A 26,215-nucleotide genomic window follows, 5' to 3' on the forward strand; every position below is an offset into this window, starting at 1 on the left:
ACTGTTCTGTCGAAGTGTTGTAAATAAAACACTATTAATCAGGTAAATATATATATATATATATATATATATATATATATATATATATATATATATATATATATATATATATATATATTGTGTTAAACAGGTAACTTATATCCGTCCTAAATGTATAACCCCCTGGTGTAAATATATAAACAGTGGAGCCGTTTGAGTGAGCTGCAGCAGCAGCGCCATGTTCGTGTTACGTCGTTTTCTCTCGTTAGTTTCCGCCGTGTCTCCTTCCTGTGTGTTGTTTATCGGTCCCGCTTTAGGAAAGTTGGAGGCCATTGCCCGTGTTCTGTCGAGTTGTGCTACCTTGCCAAACCGTGCTGCTCTAGTAGTATTTAATTTTTAAAAAGGTAAAAATACAAAAGGGACCATATTCGACAACTTATTAGAAAATACTCCCAGCAGAATCCTAGGTCTGATATGTGAGGATAGGATAAATCACTTTATCAGGTAAAGTTAAAAAGTTAATGTTAATGTAAAGCCGTATTTTTTATTGTTTTATAGTTAATTATTGTTTTTAACTTAGCATTGCTATGCTTTAACTTTCAAGCAGATTGTGTAATGCTCCCGTAAAAAAAATGAAGGAATTATCATGAAGAAAAAAAAATGTTGGCGGTTGGTTTGCGCATGCGCAGTGACGTAAAGAAGCACATATTGATGGGTAGCATAACTCGACGGAACACCGGCCCCCTGTGTGTGTGTTTTACTGGTCTTGGTAAATGACCCTGCTGAAAGGAGAGCGGACTCTACCGGTTCTGGTCGGTTTATGAGTTTAATAAGCCCTGTACAGGCCGCTGGTGTAGTATTTCACCGCGGGTTGGAGGCGGCTCCGCAGCCGGGATCTTTCGGCCTTATTCGGCTCCAGTCGGGCAGCAGCGCTGATGGACGAAAGCGAGGCGGCGAAGCAGCAGCTCGGCTCAGCCGAAGCGGCGGGGAAGGAGGGGGCGGAATCGGAGACCGAATCGGAGGCCGAAGTGCCCACGATGACTGTAATGGGGGAAGCGGCGAACATCGACATAGCCGAGTCCCTGCCGAACCCAGACGAGGCCGAGACGGCGTTTGCAGGTCGGTGTTTGGAGCCGGAGCGACTCATAGTGAAGTAAAGGAAATAAACCCGCCTGTGTTTAAAAACATAGACCAGACAAGCTAACGAGCTCAGCTAACAGCTCCCCGCGATAAACTCACCTCCACAAAACAGATAATACTAACTAAAACCTCAGCGGTTACCAGCTGAATCTGTCCTCACCTGCCTAAAGTTAACTATCAGTTCAGAACTGAACACCAGCGCTGGATATCTAAATAACAACTTCCTCCGCGGGGTTTTATTAGGAGGGAGACAACAGGGTGAAACTGGGTTTGTTGTGAACCTGCTGAATAAAAAAATGTCTCTCTGTTGGTACAAATACGGTGACACATTTAATACAAACTCGTTATTTAACTCTTTCCTGTTTTCTGAGAAACAGTGTTCTATTATTTTGACATACTGAGTCATTATTTTGAGGTAATAGTAGTTGATAGGGTTACAGAAGCTGTGTAGTTTAAATGCTTTACTGCAGAAAGAAAGAAAATAATGTTAATATCTCAAATTAATTATTTATTATTATGAGAGTTATGAGATATCTCAAAATAATGACTAAGCAAATGAATACATATTGAAATGTAATTGTGCCAGATTTGTTTTTATTTTATTTTAAGTAGGGAATTGATTTCCATAAATTCTCATAACAATCTGACTTTTTATTGGCCATATACATTTCCAGGTACATTGTAATATATTGTCTGAACCAATGCACTGTCCTACTGAGATTTCTCTAAAAATGTATATTCCATGTCTGGGTAATTCTTTTTGGTGAAATTATAAAAGGCAAAAGAAAAATGTAAACTTTATAATAGTTTCTCTTGAAATAATTAATTTACCCCTTCTTCTTTTTGCAGAAGTGACAACAGTCACAGTCGGTGGTGTCCAGACTGCAGATGACAATGTTTTCTCAACATCTGTCGCTACAGCAACGTCCATCCCTGACCATGTGCTCGTAAGTGTTCTAGGTTTTTGTAGATAAAATGTGAAACACTTTCAGTTTGGAGGAATTGACTCAGAGTGAAGATTATGTTAACTCCTCAGGTGTAAATCAGCGTTGTTGTTTTTTATAACCAGGGTATGTGTTTGTTGATACCTGTGAAAACAAATGAACAGTGAAATACAATCTCTACATGTGTAAATGCTTTATTTTCTCATTTTTAATGCAGTATGTTTGCTCAGACAGAGCACTGCTCTCCCAGTGTCTTTCTACAGAATCAGATAATGGTAGATGGCCGATAAACACACATATCTGATTTGCTTTACTGCTGGAGTGTTTCTGTTTTGTTGTTAAAAGACCAGAACTTCAATCACTGCGTTTGACAAATAAAATACATTGATTTTATACAAATTAAGTAAGAAGTTTTGTTGTGTTTATGTTTCCCTGCTGTGGTGTGGTGTTGCAGACGGGTCGCACGACTCTGCAGATTGGAGACAGTCTTAGCACTCAGAAGGCCACTCTGATTGTTGTGCACACTGATGGCAGTATAGTGGATGCCACTGGCCTAAAAGCCACCCCTTCACCCTTGACCCCAGGTGTGTATATAATATTGCTTTTTAAATACCAAGATCATGTCATAGATGTCGTTATGGAGGAAATGGATGTACTTATGTTGCCTTTATTATATAAAATGCTTCAGTCTTGAAGTAAAGTTTTCACTCTATTCCAGGTCCTCAGACTCCTTCTACTCCACTGTCTCCAAGCCATGAGAAAGATGTGTCCAAGTACAACTGGGATCCATCCGTGTATGAAAATGAACTGCCAGTGCGCTGCAGGAACAGCAGTGGCATTCTCTACAAAAACAGACTGGGATCAGGTCAGTGTTTCCACTAGGGGTCAGCAAAGCATTATACACTGTAGTTTCACTGAACATATAGTCTGTGTAGCTCTAATAATAGTGATAATAGTAATAATAATAATAATAATAATAATAATAATACTTTTGGTTTAACTATAAAACAAAGCAATACTTGGATTGAAATGTATACTACCGTTGCATTTTTAAAATACTTTAACTATTCTTTATTATATTTATACTGTGTTTTAATGTATGTTCATGTGTGCTTTGCTCATAGGGGGAAAAGGACACTGCATCAAACACAACAACAACTGGTACACTCCTACAGAGTTTGAAGGACTGGCTGGAAGGGCCAGCAGTAAGGACTGGAAGAGGAGCATTCGTTATGCAGGACGACCTCTTCAGTGCCTTATACAGGTACGGTCAGATGTATGTGGAAATTACACGTGTTTGTACTGAATTCCAGAGCCTCATTGTGCTATTTATAGGTATATGTTTTAGTAAAATAAACATTGTTGTTTTATTCTTTAAACTACAGACATTCTGCCAAATTCAGAATACAAATATTGTAATTTAGTGCATTTATTCGCACAGAATGAGAAATGGCAAAAATAACAAAAATATGCAAAGCTTTAAGACCTCAAATAATGCAAAGAAAACAAGTTCATATTCCTGAAGATTTAAGAGCTAAGAAATCAATATTTGGTGGAATAACCTGGTTTTAATGACATGTTCTCCTCCACCAGTCTTGCACACTGCTTTTGGATAACTTTATACCCCTTCTGGTGCACAAATTCAAGCACTTCAGCTTGGTTTGATGGCTTGTGATCATTCAGCTTCCTCATGATTATATTCCAGAGGTTTTCAATTTGGTGAAATCATGAAAAAAACTCATCATTAAGTGGTCTCTTATTTTTTCCAGAGCTGTATATAAGGACTATATTTATATTTGACTTTGTGCATAACTTTTTTTTACGTGAAATTAAGTAATTCAGTCATGGAAAATTCATGTTTGTGTAGACAGACTCAACATGTGTACAATATATTGGTAATATACAATCAAGTTTTTCTTTTAGGAACGGATCCTCAACCCACATGCTGCCTCCTGTACCTGTGCAGCTTGCTGCGATGACCTAACTATGGTAATTAAGCTGCTTTTTTTTTCCTTTTCCTTTTTTTCAGACTAAAGTGTGTTTTGGCCAGTAGGTTCATCATATAGTATCTCACGATATATGACTTACTGTTACAGCAGGGAAAATAACATTTCTGCATTATTGAGTTGAGAATGGGTAGCATGTTTAGGTTTCATTAGTGTGGATATCAGACCAGTTCTAATGAGTGTTTTTGGTTCACATCTATCTGTAGTGTCTGTAGTTTATTGACTCTCACTCTCCTATTCAATTTCACACCCTCTGTCTACCCTTCACATAGAGCAAGGATGGATCCTTTGGAGGCGAAAGCATATCTATGGTAAAGGGACTAGATGGGCTCTTTTAACATGAATAAGGTAATGTTTTTGTGGATACTGTTTGAATTCGATGTGATCTGTTTCTTCTCATACAGACCGGACCTGTGCGTCTCTTTGTTCCGTACAAGAGACGGAAAAAAGACAATGAGCGTTCGGTGTCTCCAGAGAAAAAGGAGTCGCTGCCACCCAAGAACATCACGCTAGCACCCGGAGCCACCTGTAAGTCTGTTCCTGTTTCAACACAACTTAATTTTAACCAGCAGCAACATCAGCCACCCTCTTCTCTAAATAAAGGCATTTTAATGTATTGAAATATTTAAACACTTAACCCTCTTAGATGTAAAGACCTTTCACTTAATACTACCCTGATTTAATAGACAATTTATTAAACAATTAAGGTTTTGTTGCCAAAGCAAAAGATTTCTCACAAGTGCACGGATCTCTGTCTCCAGTTACAGTGACCCCATCAGGTGAGCTCACCACCTCAGGTACATTAACTTTTGATCGCACAGCAACAGGAGACACAACAGCCATCATTTCAGAGAGCCCCGCCCCTTCAGATGTCTTCAACAGCACAGCAGGTTGGTCACCTTCACCTGCACGGGCACACACAAACACATACACTTCCATATCTTTTCTTCTTTTAAAAAAAAAAATGATGTTTATATTTTTCCAGTTTTGACTTGAGTTAGTCTTTTTTGTTTTAAAATGTATGATAATTATACTAATAGAAATGCTCAAAAATGATTTGGAATAAAAACATGCTGAGTCTTTTTTAATTGTAAAGTCCAAAAACAAACAGCAAAAAAGTTTTCATTAAATTTGCCACTTATTTTACCATTTATGTATTTAACACCTAACCTTTTTAATATCCTATCAGCAAAAGTAACAAAGCACAAACATACATGTATTTCAGTAGTGCCTCCAGTTGTTTTTCTTAGTAAACAAAAAAAAAGACAAATCTTAGTTAGCTCAGTAAAATTATTCCTACCCTAGCTCTGTACAGCTGCAGTTTGTGAGAAAATACTGTAAGTGAATTGGTAAAAACTGATGCTGAATGCTTTGTTTAATTTATTTGAGTAGAATGTAAAAATGAACTTGCTGTTTGTAAGCTATGTGTACCAGCTGGCTCCTTTCCTGACTTTTGCCATGTATATAGCAACTCTCTGATTAGCAGTGCCATCATGGGGCCTGGGGGGAGGAGCAGGGCGGGGTGTGGGCCTGCCACTGCTGCTGCTTAAAAAAGTTGTTAAAAGTAATGTTAGAGGAAACACTGCAGTGTGACCTACAATAAATTAGTAATGGTTTGGCATTAATTATTTGGTGCACTGAAAGTGCTTTTTTTCATTATTTCTGGTGCAAAATATTTCCTTTTTTTTCTTTCTTGTCATTTCGGAGATACACTTTTTTATGTGACTATAAGGATATGCATATATTTACATGAAAAGTGTCTCGCATTAAATTAGGTCTGCCAAGAGCTAATTTACTGCCAAGAGCTAATTTCATGTTTCTGGGACCATTTACCATCTGAGACCTCTCAGAGGCCATAGAACTGCAGACACATGTGCCTGATGCTCATTAGAGAGATTTGTTGATATTGGCTCTGCAGGAAGAGTCCTGATTTGAAGGCTGGAGCTGACTCTCCCCAGCTGGCAGAGTAAATAAGGCGGCCAGTCACATCCTGATGGCACAAATTGCAGGTTACATTTAGGTAGTTGACAGCAGTTTGCCTGTCCTCAGTTCATAACAGGTCTCCTTTGTATCTCTTAGTCAGCTGTTAAAGCCACACAAAGAAAAGGGTGGATTTTGGTGGAAAATGGGTGGATTTTCCAAAAGAATATGAGTAATGAATTAGTGCTTGATTGTTTGCACAATAATGTGAATAACTTGTAGCCTGTCTTCGTAATAACAGGCTGTACAGGTCAGTCCTTTGTGGCAAATAACTGTGGACAGATGTTCTTTAAATCAAATATATCTGTAGTTATTCTGTATGTCATCTGCAACCAATTATATCAAATATTATGAAAGAAGTGAAAGAAGTACCATTTTAGTAAGTGCTTTTTTTTTCGGAGGACTTGTTAGTCCCAAAATAGAAAACTCCCCAGCTAACACACACACACACACACACACACGCACACCTGTGTCTACCTCCTGGTCACAAAGTTCAGAGTGGCTGCAGACTTGACTGGTGAAAGACAGTGGCTCTTCAGACAGGTGCCTCATCAGTGCTGACTGTAGTATTCCTTTTTTAAGCTGGAGTGCTGGGAGGCTAATGAGCTGTGAAGCCCCCTCCTGCTTTCTCAGACAGGAACCTGAGCCTTGGCCCTAGCCTCTCTCATCTTACTCCCACTGCCAAACTCAGTCATGCCTTTCACTCTGCATTTAAAAGAGTAAAACTGCTCAATTAATGGAAAGAGCAGCTTACTTTCAACAAACTTACTTTCAACAAATTGTCTTACATAATGACCTGCAGAAGACTGTTGGGCCTATAAATTGTTGTTTACTAATGTAAAAAGTTGTCATTTCCCATTTTTTTCTAATTTTACAAATAAAGCGCTATGTTACCTTGCACCTGCGTTGTTTAAATAGCATAGACGCTTATGAATATACAGCTGTGGAAAAAAAGAGACCACTTAAAATGCTGAGTTTACCAAATTTTACCAAATTGAAAACCTCTAAAATATATTCAAAAGAAAGATTGATGATCACAAGCCAACAAAGCAAGCTGAACTGCTTGAATGTTTGCACCAGGAGTGGCATAAAGTTATCCAAAAGCAGTGTGTAAGACTGGTGGAGGAGAACATGCCAAGATGCCTGACAACTGTGATTAAAAATCAGGGTTATTCCACCAAATATTTCTGAACTTGTTTTCTTTTTTTGCATTATTTAATTGTCTGAAAGCTCTGCATCTTTTTGTTATTTCAGTCATTTCTCATTTTCTGCAAATAAATGCTCTAAATGACAATATTTTTATTTGGAATTTGGGAGAAATGTTGTCTGTAGTTTATAGAATAAAACAACAATGTTCATTTTACTCAACATATACATATAAATAGTAAAATCAGAGACACTGAAGTGGTTTCTCATTTTTTTCAGAGCTGTATGTATGTCAATGAGCATTTTGGTGTGGAAATGAAGTGTGCTCAGCTGATTTTCTGCTGTATTGCTATCTTCGCAAAGGAAGGTGTCACGCTGAATGATTTGAACCCTGACAACCATCAGACGTTCATTGCTATCTTGGCAACACAGGTGCTGCACGTGTTTAACGTGCATACAGACTCAGTTGTTGCACACACACATACACACAGCGGTGCACAAACCCAACTTTTGCATCAACATTAAACAGAAAGCAATATAAAATAATAATCAAGTCAAGTCAAGTCAAGTAGTTTTATTGTCAATACTGCATATGTACAGGACATACATAGAATTGAAATTACGTTACTCTCCTTCCCAATTTTACAGCAAGTACAGATAATGGATAATAAAGAAAAATAAAGAAAAAGGGGGAGACACTATGTGTACAATACAGCAGCAGGGACACAGACATACATGAGACAGAACAAGGTGCAGTAGTGGTGGGGGTGAAATAGATATATAAATAGAAATAAAAAGAAATAAATATATAATCTAAATCTAAATGAGTGGGAGACACTATATGTACAATACAACAAAAACACAATAGACATTTGTGAGACAGAAGATAATAGTGCAATATTAATGGTGATTAAGATCAAGTGACAATATAAATAGAACCCGTATAACAGTAGTGCAATGTTTTATCTAGCCTAAGGCTGGTAAAGTTCTTAAAGTTCCCAGTTCTTGGGGAATTAAAGTGTGTATGACAGTGCAGTGTAACAGTAGTGCAGGTATTGGGTGTGTAGTGCAGGTCCTTTTACAAAAGTTACAGTACTGTGTGTGTTCTAGTGCAGAGTTTCAGTACTGTGTTGGTGGGAGGATGTGGGGTCAGGATGATGAGAGTGTGTGTGCTGTGGGCAGGATTGGGATGGGGGGTAGAGCAGGAAGAGAGTTCAGCATCCTCACAGCCTGATGGATGGGGCTGTCTCGCAGTCTGCTGGTCCTAGACCCGAGACTCCGCAGTCTTCTCCCTGATGGCAGCAGGCTGAAGAAGCTGTGTAGTGGGTGGGAGGGATCTCCTGCCAGACGGAGGGCTTTCCGCGTGAGGCGGGAGCTGTACAGGTCCTGAAGGGAGGGGAGAGAGGTGCCAACGATCTTCTCAGCTGCTCTCACGATGCGCTGGAGGGTCCTGCGGCAGGATGCTGTGCAGGCCCCGTACCACACGGTGAAACAGCTGGTCATTATGCTCTCGATGGCCCCTCTGTAGAAAGTGGTCATGATGGGGGTGGGGGCTCCAGCTCTTCTCAGCTTGCGGAGAAAGTAGAGACGCTGGTTTGCCTTCCTGGCCAGTGATGCTGAGTTGGTGCTCCAGGAGAGGTCCTCTGTGACGTGCACACCCAGGAACTTGGTGCTGCTTGGTGCTGCTCACCCTCTCCACAGCAGTTCCGTTGATGGACAGTTCCTGTAAATGAACGTGAATGTGCGTGTCAGTTTCCTCTGCTAGGAAGCATAGAAGCACTGTGCCATTAAAATAGCAATCCGACAAAGTTAGAGCGCTAAAGGAAATGGCATTTGACACACTTATTAGTTTATTTTACATTATGCCCAAAACACATCCATGATAAGAGAATTATAGAGAATTAGTACATGCCTTTTTTGGTATGTTTTACGTGTTTTCAGCTGCACAAGGTGTATTTTTTGCATCCCCATGAAAACAAAGACACACTGGTGCCCTAAATCAAGCGGCACAGTTGACAACTTTTGTATGGATCGCTAAAATAGGGCACAAAATATGTTACAGTTAGTTGACACAGCAAGTGTTTGTTCTGTCTGGGTGGCTATGATGGCCCTCACTCACCTTTTTGCAATACAACCCAGTCCGAGTTTTTAACTAATGTAACATTACTGGCATTACTGACATTCTCCTTCCAGGAGTGTTCAATAGTCCATCTGGTGACAGTTTGAAAAAAAAAAAAAGAAATGGCTCAGTGTCTTGATGAAAATACATGCTGGCTTTCTTCCTCTTAGCTCTGGTAGCGTTTTGTGAGAATTTGGATGGGAACTAAAATATATACATAAAAATTGGGTACTAATGAATAAAAACACCAAATGTTTGTGTACACAGTCGGCTGCGTCCTGAATGTAACTGTTCACATACCTACCTGTGTCCTACATGTGATACTGGAGGCTTCCACTAGAGGGAAGACCAGAGTATATAGATGTGGGCTGTTGCTCTTGGTAAAAAGCAAATATCTCTGGACTTACTTGTATACAAAGCTCACCTCACTTTATTTAATACACTAAGAAATTAACTGTTATAATGGTGTGCTACTAAGTGTAATTGTGTTATGATTTGTGACTCCCCTTGTAAAAGCAAAGTGTATAAAGTATATATTTTTAAAGTACACTTAACATGGAAAAATACATACTTCTTAAAATTAAAATTTGTACGTAAATCCATACTAAATGTACTATTTTGGAACAACTTATGGCAACTAAAGTATATTTCAGTTGTAATTAAGCTATATTTAAACACAACATAAAATCATTAAATTGTGCTTTTGATTGTTTTTTTCAAACAACTTTTGCGAACTAGATTTAAGTCTTTTTTTATTTATTTATTTTTTTTAAATACACTTGAATTTACTACTTTTGCGTATTGATGCACATATTGTGTACACCTTATTGCAACTAGGAAAAATATGTTAAAAGTGCACTTTAAGCAGTATTTAAAGCCACTACATATAATTTCTCTCAACACAACATATAATTGAAAGCATATTGCTTAAAAATACATTTTATGGAAATACTAAGAAAGTATATTTAATGTGTATTTTCATAAAGTATATTAAATTGAAAATGTACTTTTGGGATTCTTAACCTAATTTGAACATACCGGTACTTTTAATGCTCTTAAGTATACTTCCTATTCACTTAGGACAGCCATTGTGGAAAACAAGTTTACAAATATTTTATTAACAAACTTCTTTTGCTACAAATGAGCAAAAAAAACTACACTGTCTAACTTTTTGAAGCTTTAAAACTTTCACCGAAAAAATCATTTGGCTGGATGGAGAGCAGTTGATGGGCAGCAATTACTTGTGCATCAGAGAAAGACACCTAAGGGCAGCTAAGGACAGATTTTCTACAATGTATTGCATTTAAAATATACTCCTCTTCCTCAAAGTAGAGACTGAATTCACAGCTGTAGCTTTTATGAGCTAGAATTCATGGAAATGACCTGTCACTTTTTTTTTTTTTCTTCAACAAAAGTAAAATTTTTGACTGTGCTGTCCTGATACTTTTGGAAGTCGTGACATGTTTGGGTATTCATGTGTATCGGTCCATTAAACAGATGAGCCGAGGGCAGACTGCTGTAGAGTTCGAGCAATTGCTTTTCTTTTTTTTTTTTTGCCGATGACACATACCTCTCTCTATCCCCCCCTTGAGCGCTGTCGTCTGTCTCTGCTCTGACCTTTATTGATGAGGCTGCATTGTTTTCAGCCGCTTTCACACGAGAATGTGTCTGTCCGCAAATCTAGACTCTTGCTGTCTAAAATGCAGGCAGTACCTCTGAAGTCTGATATCTTTTCATGTATGACATTGTTTACAGAGAAACCTGCAGACATCAGCCATGCTTGACAAAGGATTTTTCAGTTAGTTTGATGAACAATGTAGACACAATTGTATCTGACCCTTACTGATCCTGTGTTAGCAGTCCTGCTGTAGTGTTACTCAGTGCTGTACATTGATTTCTTGATTAAGTCTCACTTGGGAGAGTGGAAAATTTGTGTCTGATTGGAGACAATAACATACTATACACTAATATGATTTGTTAAATGATTTATACTAATATCAATAGTGCAGGGTTAGCAGATTAGTTGTATTAGTATTAGTATTAGTAGTATGTTTGGATTTACTAAACCATTTTGTAGTAGCAGGAAGTGATAATGCATTGCTCTACCCATATATGGCATTGCTGTTGTCAAAACTGCTGCACTATTCAAAACTTACTAAATAGTTTTTTACTAGTGTTTATAACTGTTATTAGAATGAAGTGCTTTAAGCATACACAGGATCCCTATATAAAGCTTCTTGTGAGGGTTATATATAAAAAAATATTCTATATAACAATTATTCTAATAGTGACGCCAAAACCAGGAGTTTATGAGGAGATCCCATATCCCATTACCATCATTGTGCTAGTATGTTAAATTATCATTATTTTAGTGGCATAAAATAATAAAAAAAAAAACACAAAATCATTTATCAGAAAAAATCCTGGGACAATTTGTGAATGGTGTACTGCAAGATGTGTAGTGTGGCAGTTACATCCTAGTGAGTTAAGTGGGCGGCCCTATTCCTAAAAGGTCAGAAAGTTAGGAGAGCCTTGGTTGACAGAGGAGCTCATGATGATACTATAAATCTCCTGGATAATTTGCCTGTGAGAAAAATAGGCCGTAATGCACATTAATTACAAGTCTGTATTCACGTGGGACGTGGTGCTCCAGCAGTTATTAGAGAAGACTGTAAACACCGGTATGGAGACTCAGATCAAAATGCACTGAGAAAAAGTTTTCTGCATCGCTTCTCATTAATCAGTTGGAAAAGCTGGGACAAACTCTTGTATGGGAGAGGTTTTCATTCACCTTCTTATCTTCTCTTTCTCTCTCGCTTTCACACACTCACACACACACACAGCTATTCTTCAGCCCAATCACACAACTCCAATTTGTCCCTCTGTCCAGCGCTTCTGGTAAGGGCAGTGTGAATGTGTGAGGTCCTGTCTAGCCCACATTTTGTCTTTTTTTTGTCCTCTTTTACCAAACTGGGATAGCTCAAATGTGGGCCAGGGTTAAAGAGGGAGCCATTTAGGACAGCGCATCTGTTCACCAAGGTCGTATCTGACTGACAGGCCTGCAGTGACTAACTACAGCTCAGCCTGCAGTTTTAGAATAAAATTGTTGCTCTCGAAAAGTGCAACTGGCTGAGAGGATTGCATGGGTTCTTTAGGGATCTGAATTTGAATGGTAATAATGGCACAGTCATTTGTGCCTCGAAATACAAAACAGTAAAATTAGCTGCTCTCTGGAAAAGGAGGAGGATGGTGCAAGGCTGACCAATTTTGTCTGCTGACTCAAGTACAGAATTGAGTAGTCAATTTACAATTTTTTGCTTTTACAATAAAACGCATGCATTTGCTTGCACACACATACACACATACACACACACACACACACACACACACACAAATGTTATATCAAGTGCAAAATCAGAATTTTACAGCACTTTATGATTCCCTCTCCTGACAACCTTTATGAAGGTGTGGATTTCATTTTCCAGCAGGACTTGACACACTGTGCCCACACTGCCAAAAGTACCAATTGGTTTTATATAATATTTTTTCATTGGCTGTAAACCTGAGATGCACCTGTTATGAAATGTGGTCTATATTTTAGAATAACTAAAAAGTAATATACCTTTGCCAGTTGCCAAGCTGTAAATTAGACAGCTAATAAATCATCTGATTTTGTAAAAGAGTCAACTTTGTGAAATGATTAATTTAAATTAATGTGTTAACTTTGACAGTGCTCTTTTTAATGTTTTAAAAAATGTTAAACTGTAAGCTGTTTACATAACAGAGCTGAGTCAGAGTCATTGTAAATTGGGCACACAGTTGCTTGAGCTTTATTGCTGCTGTGCTTATGTGACATTACTATGTTACAGCTGGTGTGAATTTTGCTTTAGAAGAGGGAAAAGACTAATCTCTACAGACATGGAGTCTGGACGAAACCCAGTTCATTTCTGTGTACTTTTGTCCGGACACATTGCTGCTCAGGAACAGTAAAATTTCTGTTTGGGGATAATTTAAGTTCTTCTCATCATTCAGTGGTTTGTCCTGACAACTGGAGAGAGCTGGCAGCAGCGAATCTGGAGAGATAATTGTGCACAAAAGCAAGAAATTGTTTTACTGAAGTTCAGAGACTGTATTTATGTGGTCTTTTGTATTTGGTCTGTCTCCAGTTCTTGGCTTCTCTCACATTTTTGGCTCTTTTCACAGTGTTGACCACGCTGCCCGCTCTGGCAGTGATCCCTCAGCAGACCATGGTGCAGGCTAAAGCTCCCGCTGCAGCAGGAGTGGTCAACGGCCTGGAGACCAGTGAGCAGCGCACCTGGCTCTACCTGGAGGAGACGGCAAACACACTGCTCAGCACCGTGCAGCAGCTCAAATCCCTCATCGCCCAGGCCAAACAAGCCAGCCAGGCCAACCAGCAGACGAGCAGCGGCCTGGAGAAAAGCTGCAGCAGGAAGGATGTTAATGTGGTGCGTCTTTGTTTTTGTGTCTTGGTGCTCATGTTGTTGGTGTTGCTGCATGTGGAAGCTAACCTAGTCTCTAGTTTTAAACACCCTCATATTCTCATTGTTTATTGTCATTTAAGCAGTTTAAATCACAGTTAATAACCTGTAATTGTAAAAAAGGGTCTAAAACAGCAAAAGAGTTTAGTTTCTCTGACATTCCCAGGATACTTAAATGTCCTTGAAAAGGTATAATATGTGGTTTATATTAGCGATTTTGTGCATGTCATATTTATTATATGATACTGTGGCACATGGAAATGTAGTTAAATTGTGTAACTGTAAAATGATGTGTAGTTACGATATCATCAAGCTACTGCAATGGTGCACAGGCTTCATACTGTAACTTGTTTTAGTTAAAACAACTTTATTATCCTAGCAAAAAAGTCTCAACTTCATCATATTTTCCTCAACAATTGTCTTCTTTTAACACCTCAGTTAACAACCATTTTCAAGAACAGATCTTGAATTTGGTCACAAACTGAGTTTGGCACATTTATGCCACTGTATACATTTGCACTGTATTACCTTTTGCATTAATACTTTAACCCACACAACATAAATTTAGCCAACTTTAGATCACCTTTTCTTTCATTTATATCTAATATCTAATCTCTGTAGCTTTGTGGCATAGGATAAAGGATAATATTGAATATTATGCAGAAATGGGTTTCCAGTGTACAACAGTGTACAGCTGGTCTGTAGCAAATTGTTGCAACCAATTTAGATGTACAAACTAATTTTTGCTGATTGCTTACAAGACCTTTGTCTGTATAAAAGCAGTGTTGGCAGAGATTGTTGCTGCACTCTCTACTGCAGTATTTAGACAGCATTACACATCTGGGTTGCTATTATAAAGGTTAGAAACGCAGTTAATAAAAACACAGATGGACCATTTTTAGATTATTTTAAAAAGTGTAATGATTCTTTTTGGCAAAAACAGTATCAATTTGATCCCTGAAGAGAAGTGGCAGTAGAAAAGTCATACAAGACAGTTGACATAAAGGTGCTGGGGTATCCTAAATGTAGTGTGGTGCTAGATGACTACATTAAAGCTGTGAAAATATTAAAATATTAAAATAGTAGATAACAGATAAGACATATAATACAGCAATAAGAAAATAAGTTGATAGTTGTGTAACTAGTTCTTGTGGTTCTTTGAAATATAAAACCCATCTTAACATAAGTATTATAACTCCCACATAAAAGTCACATGTTCCCTCCATACAAAGCAGCTCAAATATAGCTCCAGAGAGGTTACACCTCCTGCCCACACAGCAGAGACAAATTAGCTGTCTATTGTTAGTGATGAGGTTCTTCCCCGTTGGCAGACTTGTGTTCTGCATTAAACCATACCCTCTAAAGAAACCACTGTCATTTGTGAAAGCAATTATTTGCTCCACAGCACTGTGGAAGTCACCCATGTGATCGATACTGCTGCAGTGAGTGCACTAATAAACAGACTGCTTTTCACAGTCAACTGGTTGGAAATGTGACATCTCAAACAGTTAATGTGCAGTTGATAGTGCAACATGGGAAAAGCTTAGCGTTTAAGGGAAAGCAGCACTGGTCAGCCATTGTCAGAGATTTAGAAAGTTGTATGACTTAGAATGAAAGTCCATTAACAATGGAACTTCATCTCAGTACAGTCTTGTAGTTGCTGTATCATTATTATTATGAATTAAGTGTGGTAATTGTAGGTTTTCTACTTCAGTCTTTTCCCAGCCAGCTTTCACTCACTGATGACCCAGAAGGGAAGATTACTGAAATTATCATCAAGGCAAGTGGGCTTCTCTCTCTCACTTTTTCTCTGTACTCTCATGTCTGTCTGTCTCTTTTTTTCTCACTCAGTTTTTGAGAGACAGATAAAGTCCAGAAACTTTATATTAAATCTATAGTATGTGAGAACATGCTGCTTTGCTCTGCTTTTTGGTGAGACCTGTCTGAAAGGGCAGCAAGAAAGTAAATACAACAAATACAAATCTGTGATCTGGACTAGTAAATGTTTTTTTTGCAAATACATTTGTGCAACCACAGAGACAGCAGAGATGTTAGGTCGCGGTTATATCCCATTCTCACCACTAATTGCTTCAGAATTTGGGACTGGGCCGAGTATGGATTTTGGTCTAGATCAGAGTGGGATAACGGCATTCACTCCTTTCCAAATGAATTGCACCAAGAGTGAAACCACAGTCTGATTTAACTGTCCTAAAAAGGGCAGATGTGACACTCCGAACTGAACTCTCATCCTGATGTATCTGGAGCTGTAAAACTATTCAGCTGTGTTACTCCCACAATTCATGTTTACTTAGTTTAGTTTTATTTATTTTATATTATATATTATTTTATTTATGGCATTAAGCGGACTCTCAAATCCAGAGAGACTTCTGGAGAAGAAAGGATAACTGTATAATTTTTCTGGCTTATGGAAATAGAGTTTTAATGACAGCTTAGATACTGTTAAATACAACAGACATTTCTGATACCAGTAGTACAAGAAATGTGTTACACAAGAGCTCAGTATTTTCATTTTTCTGTAAAGTTGCTATTTTGGAGATACAAGGGTTTTAAGTGACAGACATGATATACTACATTGTGTATGAATGTCAAAAAGTCACAGGAAGACAAAAGTGCTGTCAGAAGTCTTTAATAAATATAAGATTAGCACCAAGATCTTCTGACGAATGATTTGTTCTCAGTCAAGAGACAGTGAAGAGTCCCCCCCCCCCCCCCCCGAGAAAGTTTATTCCTCTACTTTATTTTCAGGAGAGAGAAAAGTCTGGAAGTTTGTCTTCCACATGTCCTGAGAAATGGTGGGTCAAGCTGAGCTGTACTTTTAAGGGCTTTAAGGCTTTGGGTACGGATTAGGTTTTGACAATTGCCATAAGGGAGGGACTGATGCATGGTTTGGATTCTGTGTTGCAAATTTGATGCATGTGGCTACAGGAAGCCAGTGTAAAGAACAGTAAAGTTCAAAAACAATCTCTTTCACTTTCTCTAGCTCTGACTTTTCACCTGAACAAAGCATTCCTGCCTGACACATATAAAATGAGTCAGGTTGTAGCTGTGGCTGCTAAATCATTTAGAGCAGTGGCAGTGTAGACACCTAACTTGTCTTCTTACACTGCTGCTCTGTGTACAGGTGTAGCTGGGAGGCTCTCAGAAAAGCATTATGGGAGTTGTTCAGTGAGGCGTGATGTGGCACTATCAGCAATAGCAGTTGTGTGACCTCAAGCACTGCCTACCCACATGGAGCGAATGTGTGCGTGTCTGTTTGTGCTTGACCTCTGGGACTGCACTCTGCACTGAAAGCGGCGTGAGGTAGAGAGAGAAATACAGAGGAAGTGTGAGGTCACAGAGACCAGAGTGTCTAAATCAGAATGAATACCACATCCAAACAAGCAGAAATCTGAACTATTTCAGCCCAGTCATTCTATATGTCCTACATATGATGTATTTAAATGAAAAACATGTTTTAACTGTGTTTTTTATTATTTATTTTAATTGTAATACTTTTATTGTAGCACAATAATAGTGCTTTTACATTACTAATTATTAGGGCTATGTATTGACAAGAATGATACAATAATGATCATGATACAAGGCTTACGGTTAAATTTATCACAATATATTGTGATACTGTAATGCTTGGCATTGTACTTGATCTAGGCAATACTTTAGCCTTCACCTGTTTAATCTTGAAACTTCATTTAAACTGATTTTCTTTACAAAATGCAAAATATGAACGACATATTGGGCGTACTAATTTTACTCTCCAGAACTGATTTGCTGTTTTTTTTAATACTCAACCGTTTTCTCAAAGGCATAGTCATCTCAGACCTTAGTGTTAAGTTCTTTCCACTAAGCAAGACCTGAGTGTGTAGATTGTAATATCAGTTCGGCAGAAATCTAATTAAAATTATTCATCGCTAACACCACATGCAGCCGATCAGCCAAGAGATGTTCAGTGTCTGAGGTATTCTTCTTTAGTTCAGATATATTGTAGTGATAAATCATCTTAATCACATTTCCTTTAAACTCTGTTATCAGGTAATGAAAGTAGGGAGGAAAAATAAAGGAAGAGCTAAAAAGAAAAACTGAAACAGTGAAAATGCAGGTTAAAGTCTGTTAAACATGCAAGGCAGTATGTTAGAGCAAAGGTGAAATTTGAACTTGAGTTGAGCATGGAATCATTTTTTGCTGTATTGTGTCTAAAATCTGGTAAATAAAAGTGTTACTTTTTGTCCTTTACAGCATACCTGTGTAAACTGTGGACGTGAGGCTTCAAATGAATGTACAGGCTGCCATAAAGTCCACTATTGTTCAAGCTTTTGCCAAAAAAAGGTAAGTCACAATTATAGTGTCAAAGGCTATAATTACACTTTTACACTTTTACATTCATAGGTTTCTGCCCAGCCCAAGCCTCAGGTTTCTGGCCAGCAAGATGCTTCTACCCAGCTTCAGGTTTCTGCCCATCTCCAGGCTTCTGTCCATCTCCAGGCTTCTGTCCATCTCCAGGCTTCTGTCCATCTCCAGGCTTCTGCCCATCTCCAGGCTTCTGCCCATTCCCAGGCTTCTGCCCATTCCCAATCTTCTGCCCATTCCCAATCTTCTGCCCATTCCCAGGCTTCTGCCCATTCGCAGGCTTCTGCCCATTCTCAGGCTTCTGCCTATTCACAGGCTTCTGCCCATCTCCAGGCTTCTGCCCATCTCCAGGCTTCTGCCCATCTCCAGGATCTGTCCATCTCCAGGCTTCTGCCCATTCAAAGGGGTCTGCCCTGCCACAGGCTTCTGCCCTGCCACAGACTTCTGCCCATTCACAGGCTTTTGCCCATTCGCAGGTTTCTGCCCGTTTACAGGCTTCTGCCTATTCACAGGCTTCTGCCCATGCACAGCCTTCTGCCCATTCAAAGGCCCAGCCCCAGGCTTCTGCCCTTTCACAGGCTTTTGACCATTCACAGGCCTCTGCCTATCTCCCAGCTTCTGCCTGTTCACAGGCTTTTGCCCATTCGCAGGTTTCTGCCCGTTTACATGCTTCTGACTATGCACATGCTTCTGACCTGCCACAGGCTTCTGCCTATTCACAGGCTTCTGCCCATGCACAGCCTTCTGCCCATTCAAAGGCCCTGCCACAGGCTTTTGCCCACTCACAGGCTTCTGCCCAGCCTCAGGTTTCTGCCCATTTAGTGGCTTCTGCCCAGACAAAGGCTTAAACTCCATTCAAAGGCTTCTGCCCAGGCACCAGCTCGGCTACTGATGTATTTATTTACACTGCCTAAAACTTTGCTCTTGCTTAAAAATTTTACACTGAAAAACATTCAAATTAGAAAATAAAGAGCTACAAAGTCATTTGTCATAACATATTTTCTCATGTTAACCCTAGAATTGTCATGAAAACCTAATGTCACCAAAGATTTGTCAGTAGACATCAAAGTAACATTTATGAGAGTTAATGCCTTTTGGAATATTTATAAAATGTCTATGTATGTTTTTGTCAGTTGTCATAAAGTACTTGTGTCTGTGTCATGGCCTTATTAAAAGTGCCCTTGGTACAGTTTTCTAGCTGATTATACTAAATCTAAGACATTACATAATGTTACATAATGTTGCAGTATATGGCACATATAGAACTTTACGTTATTTGTCATTAGTAAAAACATTTGTGTCAAAAATTCATAGCTCTAGCTTCTAGACACTTTTCCTATAAAACCAGTGTTTCACTTTGTTCTGTGTATGTTCTATGCATCTATAATTCTGTTTGATACATTTTTTTGGGTTAATTTTCTGTAATGTCTTATTTGCAGGACTGGACGGATCACCAGCACAGCTGCTCTCAGCCCACTGTTGCTATGGGAATACATGACGAGGCTCATATAGCCAGTGTAGAGGTAGAAAAAGTCAAGACTTAATGTAAGCTAAAGTTTACCTACATAATATATCAATTCTGCATTATGGACATGGTCAGTTTCGATGAGAGGGATAGTGCTCTTTGTTGTCTGAAAGCACTGAAATTTACCTTTTAAGCTACCAAAAATGAAAATGACAAAAGACGATGCGTACATAAAACTATATAAAATTAAAACTGGATCTGCAAAGCTAAAAGAATTTTCAAACAATATATATTTTTTTATTTATGTCATTCGACCATTGATTCTAAATGGGACATTACTGCAGCTGGCAGGCCAGTTGATTTTGTATAGGTCAGAAGTGGCAGTTTTTTTTTTTTTTTTTTGCAGTGTCCCTTCTTATCAGTCTTAAGGAACTCATGTATTATATTATATGTGTAAATGTGATAAACATTTTTGAATGAATACACTGACATGCCAAAAATCATTTCAGAGGAACTAGTATTGTGTCCCATGATTTTTGCCACATCCAATCAAAACTAAAGGACGATGTTGAGGCATATGAGTGTTGAGACTGCATTAAATGAGGATGTAATTTCTGTCAGACTAATGCCTTTTTTTGCACAGACAATTCTAGTCAGATACTGCTGGTTATGATCATTACCACCCACTGTGCAGTCCACTGTGGATGGTAATGTTTTCTTGTTATGTACACTGTGAATGAAGGAAATAAAATGAAATGTCCCATCCATCTGACACCCTGTATCAGGCCTTGCTCAAAAACTCCAATAATTCATGTGCGCTCTCACAAATGCACTGGCCAGTGTGAAACCTTACTCACCATTCCCTGAGGAAACACTTCAGTTTACATAATGCTGTCCCATGACTTTTGGCATGTCAGTGTAAAAGAATATAACATTACATAATAAAATACAAAGAGCAAGTTGTTACGCAGCTTTTCAAGTTCAGAGCAACAGTGGCCGACCATATTTGATCAAGCCAAATTAAAATTTTATGCATGAATTTACATACCAGCAGATCTAACCTCCTGAAGATAAGATATTGCAGTGAGGATATCGGGTGGTCCCGAATCTAGACCCTAGAAGAATAAAACAAGGAAATGTAAATAATGTGTGTATATTTTTGAATTTCTGTTGTTTTCAGTTTGTTTTTCTCTGTTTATTACTTTAGTGTGTAATTTATGCATCATTGTTTAACTAGTTAGTATAAACAATAGTGTTAATGACTTAATGATTTTATTCATGAATTTATTCCTATTTATCTTTTTAAATCTACACACATTCTTCAGTAATTGGAGACCTCTTGTTAGTTTTGTTGTCCCAAAATTGGGAATTCATGGAATGTATTAAAAAGTAAAAGAGTTGGATAAACAATTTAAGATCTGTTTTCTTTCATTAGTTTTATGAAACTGTATTAAAGTCATATAAACAGACATATCAGAAATATCCTCTACCAAAATCGAAGTGTGGTTAATACAATGCCTGCTTGAAAATCATGTTGATGCTTCACTAAACTTAAAGAGGAGAATATCATCAGTTCCACTCAGGCTTAGAATGACAGAAACTGCTCTGTAACTGTAACTTTGGTGAAGTGGCAGTATAACTCTCACTAGAATACTACAATTCTGCGTAATCTGAGTCATATTAAGCCCTGTCTCTATAAAATTAGTTTCTCAGGAGGACATCTGTGAGAAATATTTCACACTTCTACTCAGTGATAAAACTCCTAATTGCATCCGGACTGCAATTAAAAAACAAGAGGACCAGTGAGGTATTTTTTTTACTTTCTCTGTCACGTGACATCGTGTTCAGTAGCTCCTTCATTTGCACTCGCTGTTGTGTTTTTGTGGATTTCCGTGGAAACACCATCAAAGAGTAATTACAGTGCGTAGCAGTGGACAAATAGTTATTTAATAAACTTAAGGTGATGAAACTCAGAGATGTGTGTCCAGACAGGACTAAAATTACCAAAAGTTCACTGAAAAACAGTAGATAATTTAGCCTGTTATTCTCTCAGAGGACGTCTGAGAAAAAAACTTTTCGGACGGGAATAAAATCACAGAGGAACCTATAAAAGAAAAAATTACCCCAGGACCCCTTAGAAACTAATCCCGTCCGGATAGGGCTTTAGTGTAAAATCCAGTTATATACCTGCTCCATTTACTTTATTCAGTGATGGTTGTATATATCTCAGTATGTGAAATTTGAGTCTTAAGGGGTCAGGGTTTGAGTTCAATTGTTAGCAAAAAAAAGACAAATTTTCACATAATGCTGTTTTAATGGAATGGTTTATTGTGCGTAGGAAAAAAATTGTTTACACCTTACCAAAGGTCGTGTTATGCTCTGGTTTCTGTGTTTTGTACCCAAATGTGCCCAAGCTGTCCTTCAGGTGTCTGCATAGCAATTGTCTCAGGCACCACAGTCTAGCAATTAATCCAAATTAGCATTGTTTTAACTTTTTTTTTTTTTTTTACTTTTTATTACTTATATGCTTGCATTTATGTGTTCTGAATTCTTTCTAGGAATTCTCTTCCAAATTACACAGAAATTCTTACTTCTTAGCAGCTGCTAGTGATTTTGGGTGCTATTCTTGGCTTGTTATTGATGATGTGGCTCTATAATCAGTGTACGGTGGCCCTGAAGTGCAAAACAAATTAACATGTCAGAAAACAAAATTACAAAAACTAAAACACATTTACAAAACTTAAAACAAATTTACAAGACGCAAAACACTTTTACAAACGCTGAAACACTTTTACAAACTGCGATTTCTGACGGAAAGGGAGGGTCTAACACACAGGAAGTGCTTGATGCGGACCCTCCTTGTCAGTCAAGCTGCGTTACGATGAGAGAGTTGAGTTATGAACACCAAACTATGTTTTGTGGCACGTATTTTAGCACCAGCAGTAAATACTTAAACTATCCCTGTCCTGTTGCTACCCCCGCCGCGGGGTTCACCTAATGCCCGGCGGCCATCAGCCACTGCCCCCGCCGCGGGGTTCAGCTAATACCCCAGGGGTTCAGCCACTGCCCCGCGGTTATCAGCCACTGCCCCCGCCGCGGGGTTCACCTAATACCCCGGGGGTTCAGCCACTGCCCCTCGGTTATCAGTCACTGCCCCCGCCGCGGGGTTCAGCTAATGCCCGGCGGCCATCAGCCACTGCCCCGCGGTTATCAGCCACTGCCCCCGCCGCGTTGTTCTCCTAATACCCCGGGGGTTCAGCCACTGCCCCGCGGTTATCAGCCACTGCCCCTGCCGCGGGGTTCACCTAATACCCCGGGGGTTCAGCCACTGCCCCGCAGTTATCAGCCACTGCCCCCGCCGCGGGGTTCAGCCACTGCCCCGCGGTTATCAGTCACTGCCCCCCCCCCGCCGCGGGGTTCAGCTAATGCCCGGCGGCCATCAGCCACTGCCCCGCGGGGTTCAGGTAATACAGTACAGGAGTGGCTGAACCCCGCGGGGCAGTGGCTAAACTCCGTGGGGCATTAGCTGAACCCCGCGGCGGGGGCATTAGCTGATGGCCGCGGGGCAGTGGCTGAACTCCGTGGGGTATTAGCTGAACCCCGCAGCGGGGGCATTAGCTGATGGCCGCGTGGCATTAGCTGAACCCCGCGGCGGGGGCAGTGGCTGATGGCCGCGTGGCATTAGCTGAACCCCGCGGCGGGGGCAGTGGCTGATAACCGGGGGGCAGTGGCTGAACCCCGCGGCGGGGGCAGTGGCTGATAACCGGGGGGCAGTGGCTGAACCCCGCGGCGGGGGCAGTGGCTGATGGCCGCGTGGCATTAGCTGTACCCCCGGGTTATTAGGTGAACCCCGCGGCGGGGGCAGTGGCTGATGGCCGCGTGGCATTAGCTGAACCCCCGGGGTATTTGGTGAACCCCGCGGCGGGGGTAGCAACAGGACAGGGATAGTTTAAGTATTTACTGCTGCTGCTAAAATATGTGCCACAAAACATAGTTTAGTGTCCATAACTCCACTCTCTCATCGTAACGCAGCTTGACTGACAAGGAGGGTCCGCATCAAGCACTTCCTGTGTGTTAGACCCTCCCTTTCCGTCAGAAATCGCAGTTTGTAAAAGTGTTTCAGCGTTTGTAAAAGTGTTTAAGCGTTTGTAAAAGTGTTTTGCGTCTTGTAAATTTGTTTTAAGTTTTGTAAATGTGTTTTAGTTTTTGTAATTTTGTTTTCTGACATGTTAATTTGTTTTGCACTTCAGGGCCACCGTATCAGTGTCATTAGAAAACTGTACACCTTTACCTGTTTTATTTTTCTGTGTACGACGCTACTGCACACAAACAAACAGATTACAGTCTCGGATTTTGTTCTCAGAGTCAGGCTTAAGTCATGCTCACCAGTATTTCACAGTGCTAATTGCTTTCTCACTGACTTATCTAGACCTGAATGACATTTGATTACCTGTGTGGCTGTTGGAATGTCTACTTAGATGTTAAAATGTTTTTTTTTTTTTTTTTTTTAAGAAAATCAACACAAAAATACAACTCTGGAAAAAATGAGACCACTTCAGTTTCTGATTTTATATTTATAGGTATATGTTTAAGTAAAATTAACATAGTTGTTTTATTCTATAAACTACGTACAACATTTCTCCCAAATTCCAAATAAAAGTGTAATTTAGAGCCTTTATTTGCAGAAAATGAGAAATGGCTGAAATTACAAAAACGATGCAGAGCTTTCAGATCTCAAATAAAGCAAAAAAAAAAAAAAGAAGTTCATATTTATTAAGTTTTAAGAGTTCAGAAATCATTATTTGGTGGAATAACCCTGGTTTTTAATTACATTTTTCATGCATCATGGCATGTTCTCCTCCACCAGTCTTACCCACTGCTTTTGGATAACTTTATGCCTTTACTCCTGGTGCAAAAATTCAAGCAGTTCAGCTTGGTTTGATAGCTTGTGATCGTCCATCTTTGTCTTGATCATATATATATATATATTTTTTTTTTTCTTCAATTTGGTAAAATCAAAGAAACTCATCATTTTTTGTGGTCTCTTATCTTTTCCAGAGCTGTATATTAGTTTATGCAACAGAAAAATCAAAGAAGCCCTGTGAAAAGAATGTGGCAGTCTGCCTTGGCCAAATGTTTCATTTTGTTCAGTTTTAGTTTTGGCCAAAGCATTTCAAGTTGGTTTACCTACACTGTAAGACATTTGAGGACACCGGTTGCCTTAAAAAAGTTAAGTAATGGGTAATGAAAACATAAGTTAGCATAACTTAAAACATCAAGTTATTACAATTAAAGGGGAAGTTGATTTAACCTTTTTATTTTTGTTATATAAAAAATATATATCATTTTTTTAAGTAATGGGGAATAAAACTTGAGTTAGCTTAAATTAAAACATCAAGTTATTACAACTAAAGGGGAAGTTGATTTATTTGTAAGGTAGCCCTGGGGGAATCACTGAACACTGATGGTGAGTGTCAGAAATTGTTGGACACACCCAGTATGCAAATAGATTGTGACAGAAGCCAATGGAAAAGAAGCTGCCAATAGCAACAGACTAAACTCAGTTATTATAAGTTGGTTCAACTCAAAGATCTCAGTTTGAATGTATTTGTGCCCACAAATGTTCAACTAACTCAAAATAGTTGAGTATTGTTTAGAAACATCCAATTTTATGTAAAACGGGCAATAACCATTTGAGTTCAAATAATGTATGGGTTTACAGTGTACAAAAATGTTTTGCCCTAACTGTAGGATGCATTATGTAATAACCTGAACATTTCAAAGTGTTGGGAGGTACTGTAAGTCCAGAAAATTGTCAATAAGATACAGCACTAATAAATGTATATTTTTCGATGTTTTTACTTAAACTCACAAACACATTCAGGTTAAGGGGTATTACTGAAATGGCTATTATTTAATGACTGTGAGAGATTAGCCAGACTTTCCTCTGAGGTGGAAATCCACTGCCACACAGCTGGCCTCATCTGCATTAATCCACAGCTGATGAACTCTGCACCTCCAAACTGCCCTCACACACAGCTAGAGCTCTACTCCACATTAGCCTGTATGTGTCTCATCCTCAATACTATTTTATAAAATGGCTCAAACTATCTGGAGGAAGGAAAAAAAAAGGTTTTGACAAAGCAATTTTAGGCACAATCAAAATGTAAACTGTAAACAGTTCAATTCACACCTTGTTACTCTTTTCCCTCTTTTACAAAAAAGTCAGTGAATCTTTTGCAGGTACCTGGATTTTCTTCATTAATTACTAATGAAAAAATGATAATTATGAATTATATTATGTGAATTATAGACCAACTCAATCAAACTAAACGAGTAATACGCAAACAGTATACTGTCCTTTTATTGAGCACACTAAGTACAGATTTACATGTTTACTCAGTGCGGCTAGTAGGCTGGAAGCAGGCTAAAAGAAGCAAGTGGAGAGCTACTAAGCAAAATGTGATCCAATTAGAAGCCTGGGTCCTGACCTTAACCCTGTTGAGATTCTGTGCCATGACCTCAAGATGCATCCCAGAAATACTGATTGACTGAAACATTTGCAGGGAGAA

General features: G+C 39.1%; 2 protein-coding genes across 6 annotated transcripts; both read left to right on the forward strand.

Moving 5' to 3' along the window:
- The first annotated feature begins 283 nt into the window (after window positions 1-283).
- On the forward strand, window positions 284-21,053 carry deaf1 (DEAF1 transcription factor). Of its 4 annotated transcripts, none has more exons than XM_007235133.4 (13): window positions 285-1,098; window positions 1,969-2,066; window positions 2,518-2,647; window positions 2,782-2,928; window positions 3,188-3,327; window positions 3,987-4,052; window positions 4,342-4,380; window positions 4,474-4,597; window positions 4,831-4,959; window positions 13,518-13,780; window positions 15,528-15,593; window positions 18,068-18,157; window positions 19,618-21,053. In XM_007235133.4, exons 1-13 carry the CDS (start codon window positions 915-917, stop codon window positions 19,720-19,722), a joined length of 1,581 nt encoding a protein of 526 aa, XP_007235195.3. In that variant the 5' UTR covers window positions 285-914; the 3' UTR covers window positions 19,723-21,053. The 4 variants fall into 4 exon arrangements, with proteins under 4 accessions (XP_049330363.1, XP_007235195.3, XP_049330365.1 ...); XM_049474408.1 differs by lacking the exon at window positions 285-1,098 and adding an exon at window positions 1,114-1,132 and having other exon boundaries at window positions 1,969-2,338; XM_049474407.1 differs by lacking the exon at window positions 285-1,098 and adding an exon at window positions 2,281-2,338.
- LOC125799001 (MAGE-like protein 2) lies at window positions 18,164-19,610 on the forward strand. Of its 2 annotated transcripts, none has more exons than XM_049474410.1 (2): window positions 18,164-18,654; window positions 18,829-19,610. In XM_049474410.1, the coding sequence occupies exons 1-2, from the start codon at window positions 18,258-18,260 to the stop codon at window positions 18,852-18,854; spliced, it is 423 nt and encodes a 140-aa protein (XP_049330367.1). In that variant the 5' UTR covers window positions 18,164-18,257; the 3' UTR covers window positions 18,855-19,610. The 2 variants fall into 2 exon arrangements, with proteins under 2 accessions (XP_049330367.1, XP_049330366.1); XM_049474409.1 differs by having other exon boundaries at window positions 18,164-18,277; window positions 18,314-19,610.
- Window positions 21,054-26,215: the final 5,162 nt, after the last annotated feature.

Source organism: Astyanax mexicanus, chromosome 2 (genome assembly GCF_023375975.1).
Source record: "Astyanax mexicanus isolate ESR-SI-001 chromosome 2, AstMex3_surface, whole genome shotgun sequence".
NCBI lineage: Eukaryota > Metazoa > Chordata > Actinopteri > Characiformes > Acestrorhamphidae > Astyanax > Astyanax mexicanus.

Coding starts and splice junctions, on each gene's coding strand:
- deaf1 (XM_007235133.4), top strand. CDS start 915: ATGGACGAAAGCGAGGCGGCGAAGCAGCAGCTCGGCTCAGCCGAAGCG. Junction 2,648..2,781: donor CCCTTCACCCTTGACCCCAG/GTGTGTATATAA, acceptor ACTCTATTCCAG/GTCCTCAGACTCCTTCTACT. Junction 18,158..19,617: donor CAAGCTTTTGCCAAAAAAAG/GTAAGTCACAAT, acceptor TCTTATTTGCAG/GACTGGACGGATCACCAGCA.
- LOC125799001 (XM_049474409.1), top strand. CDS start 18,258: ATGCTTCTACCCAGCTTCAG. Junction 18,278..18,313: donor ATGCTTCTACCCAGCTTCAG/GTTTCTGCCCAT, acceptor GTCCATCTCCAG/GCTTCTGTCCATCTCCAGGC.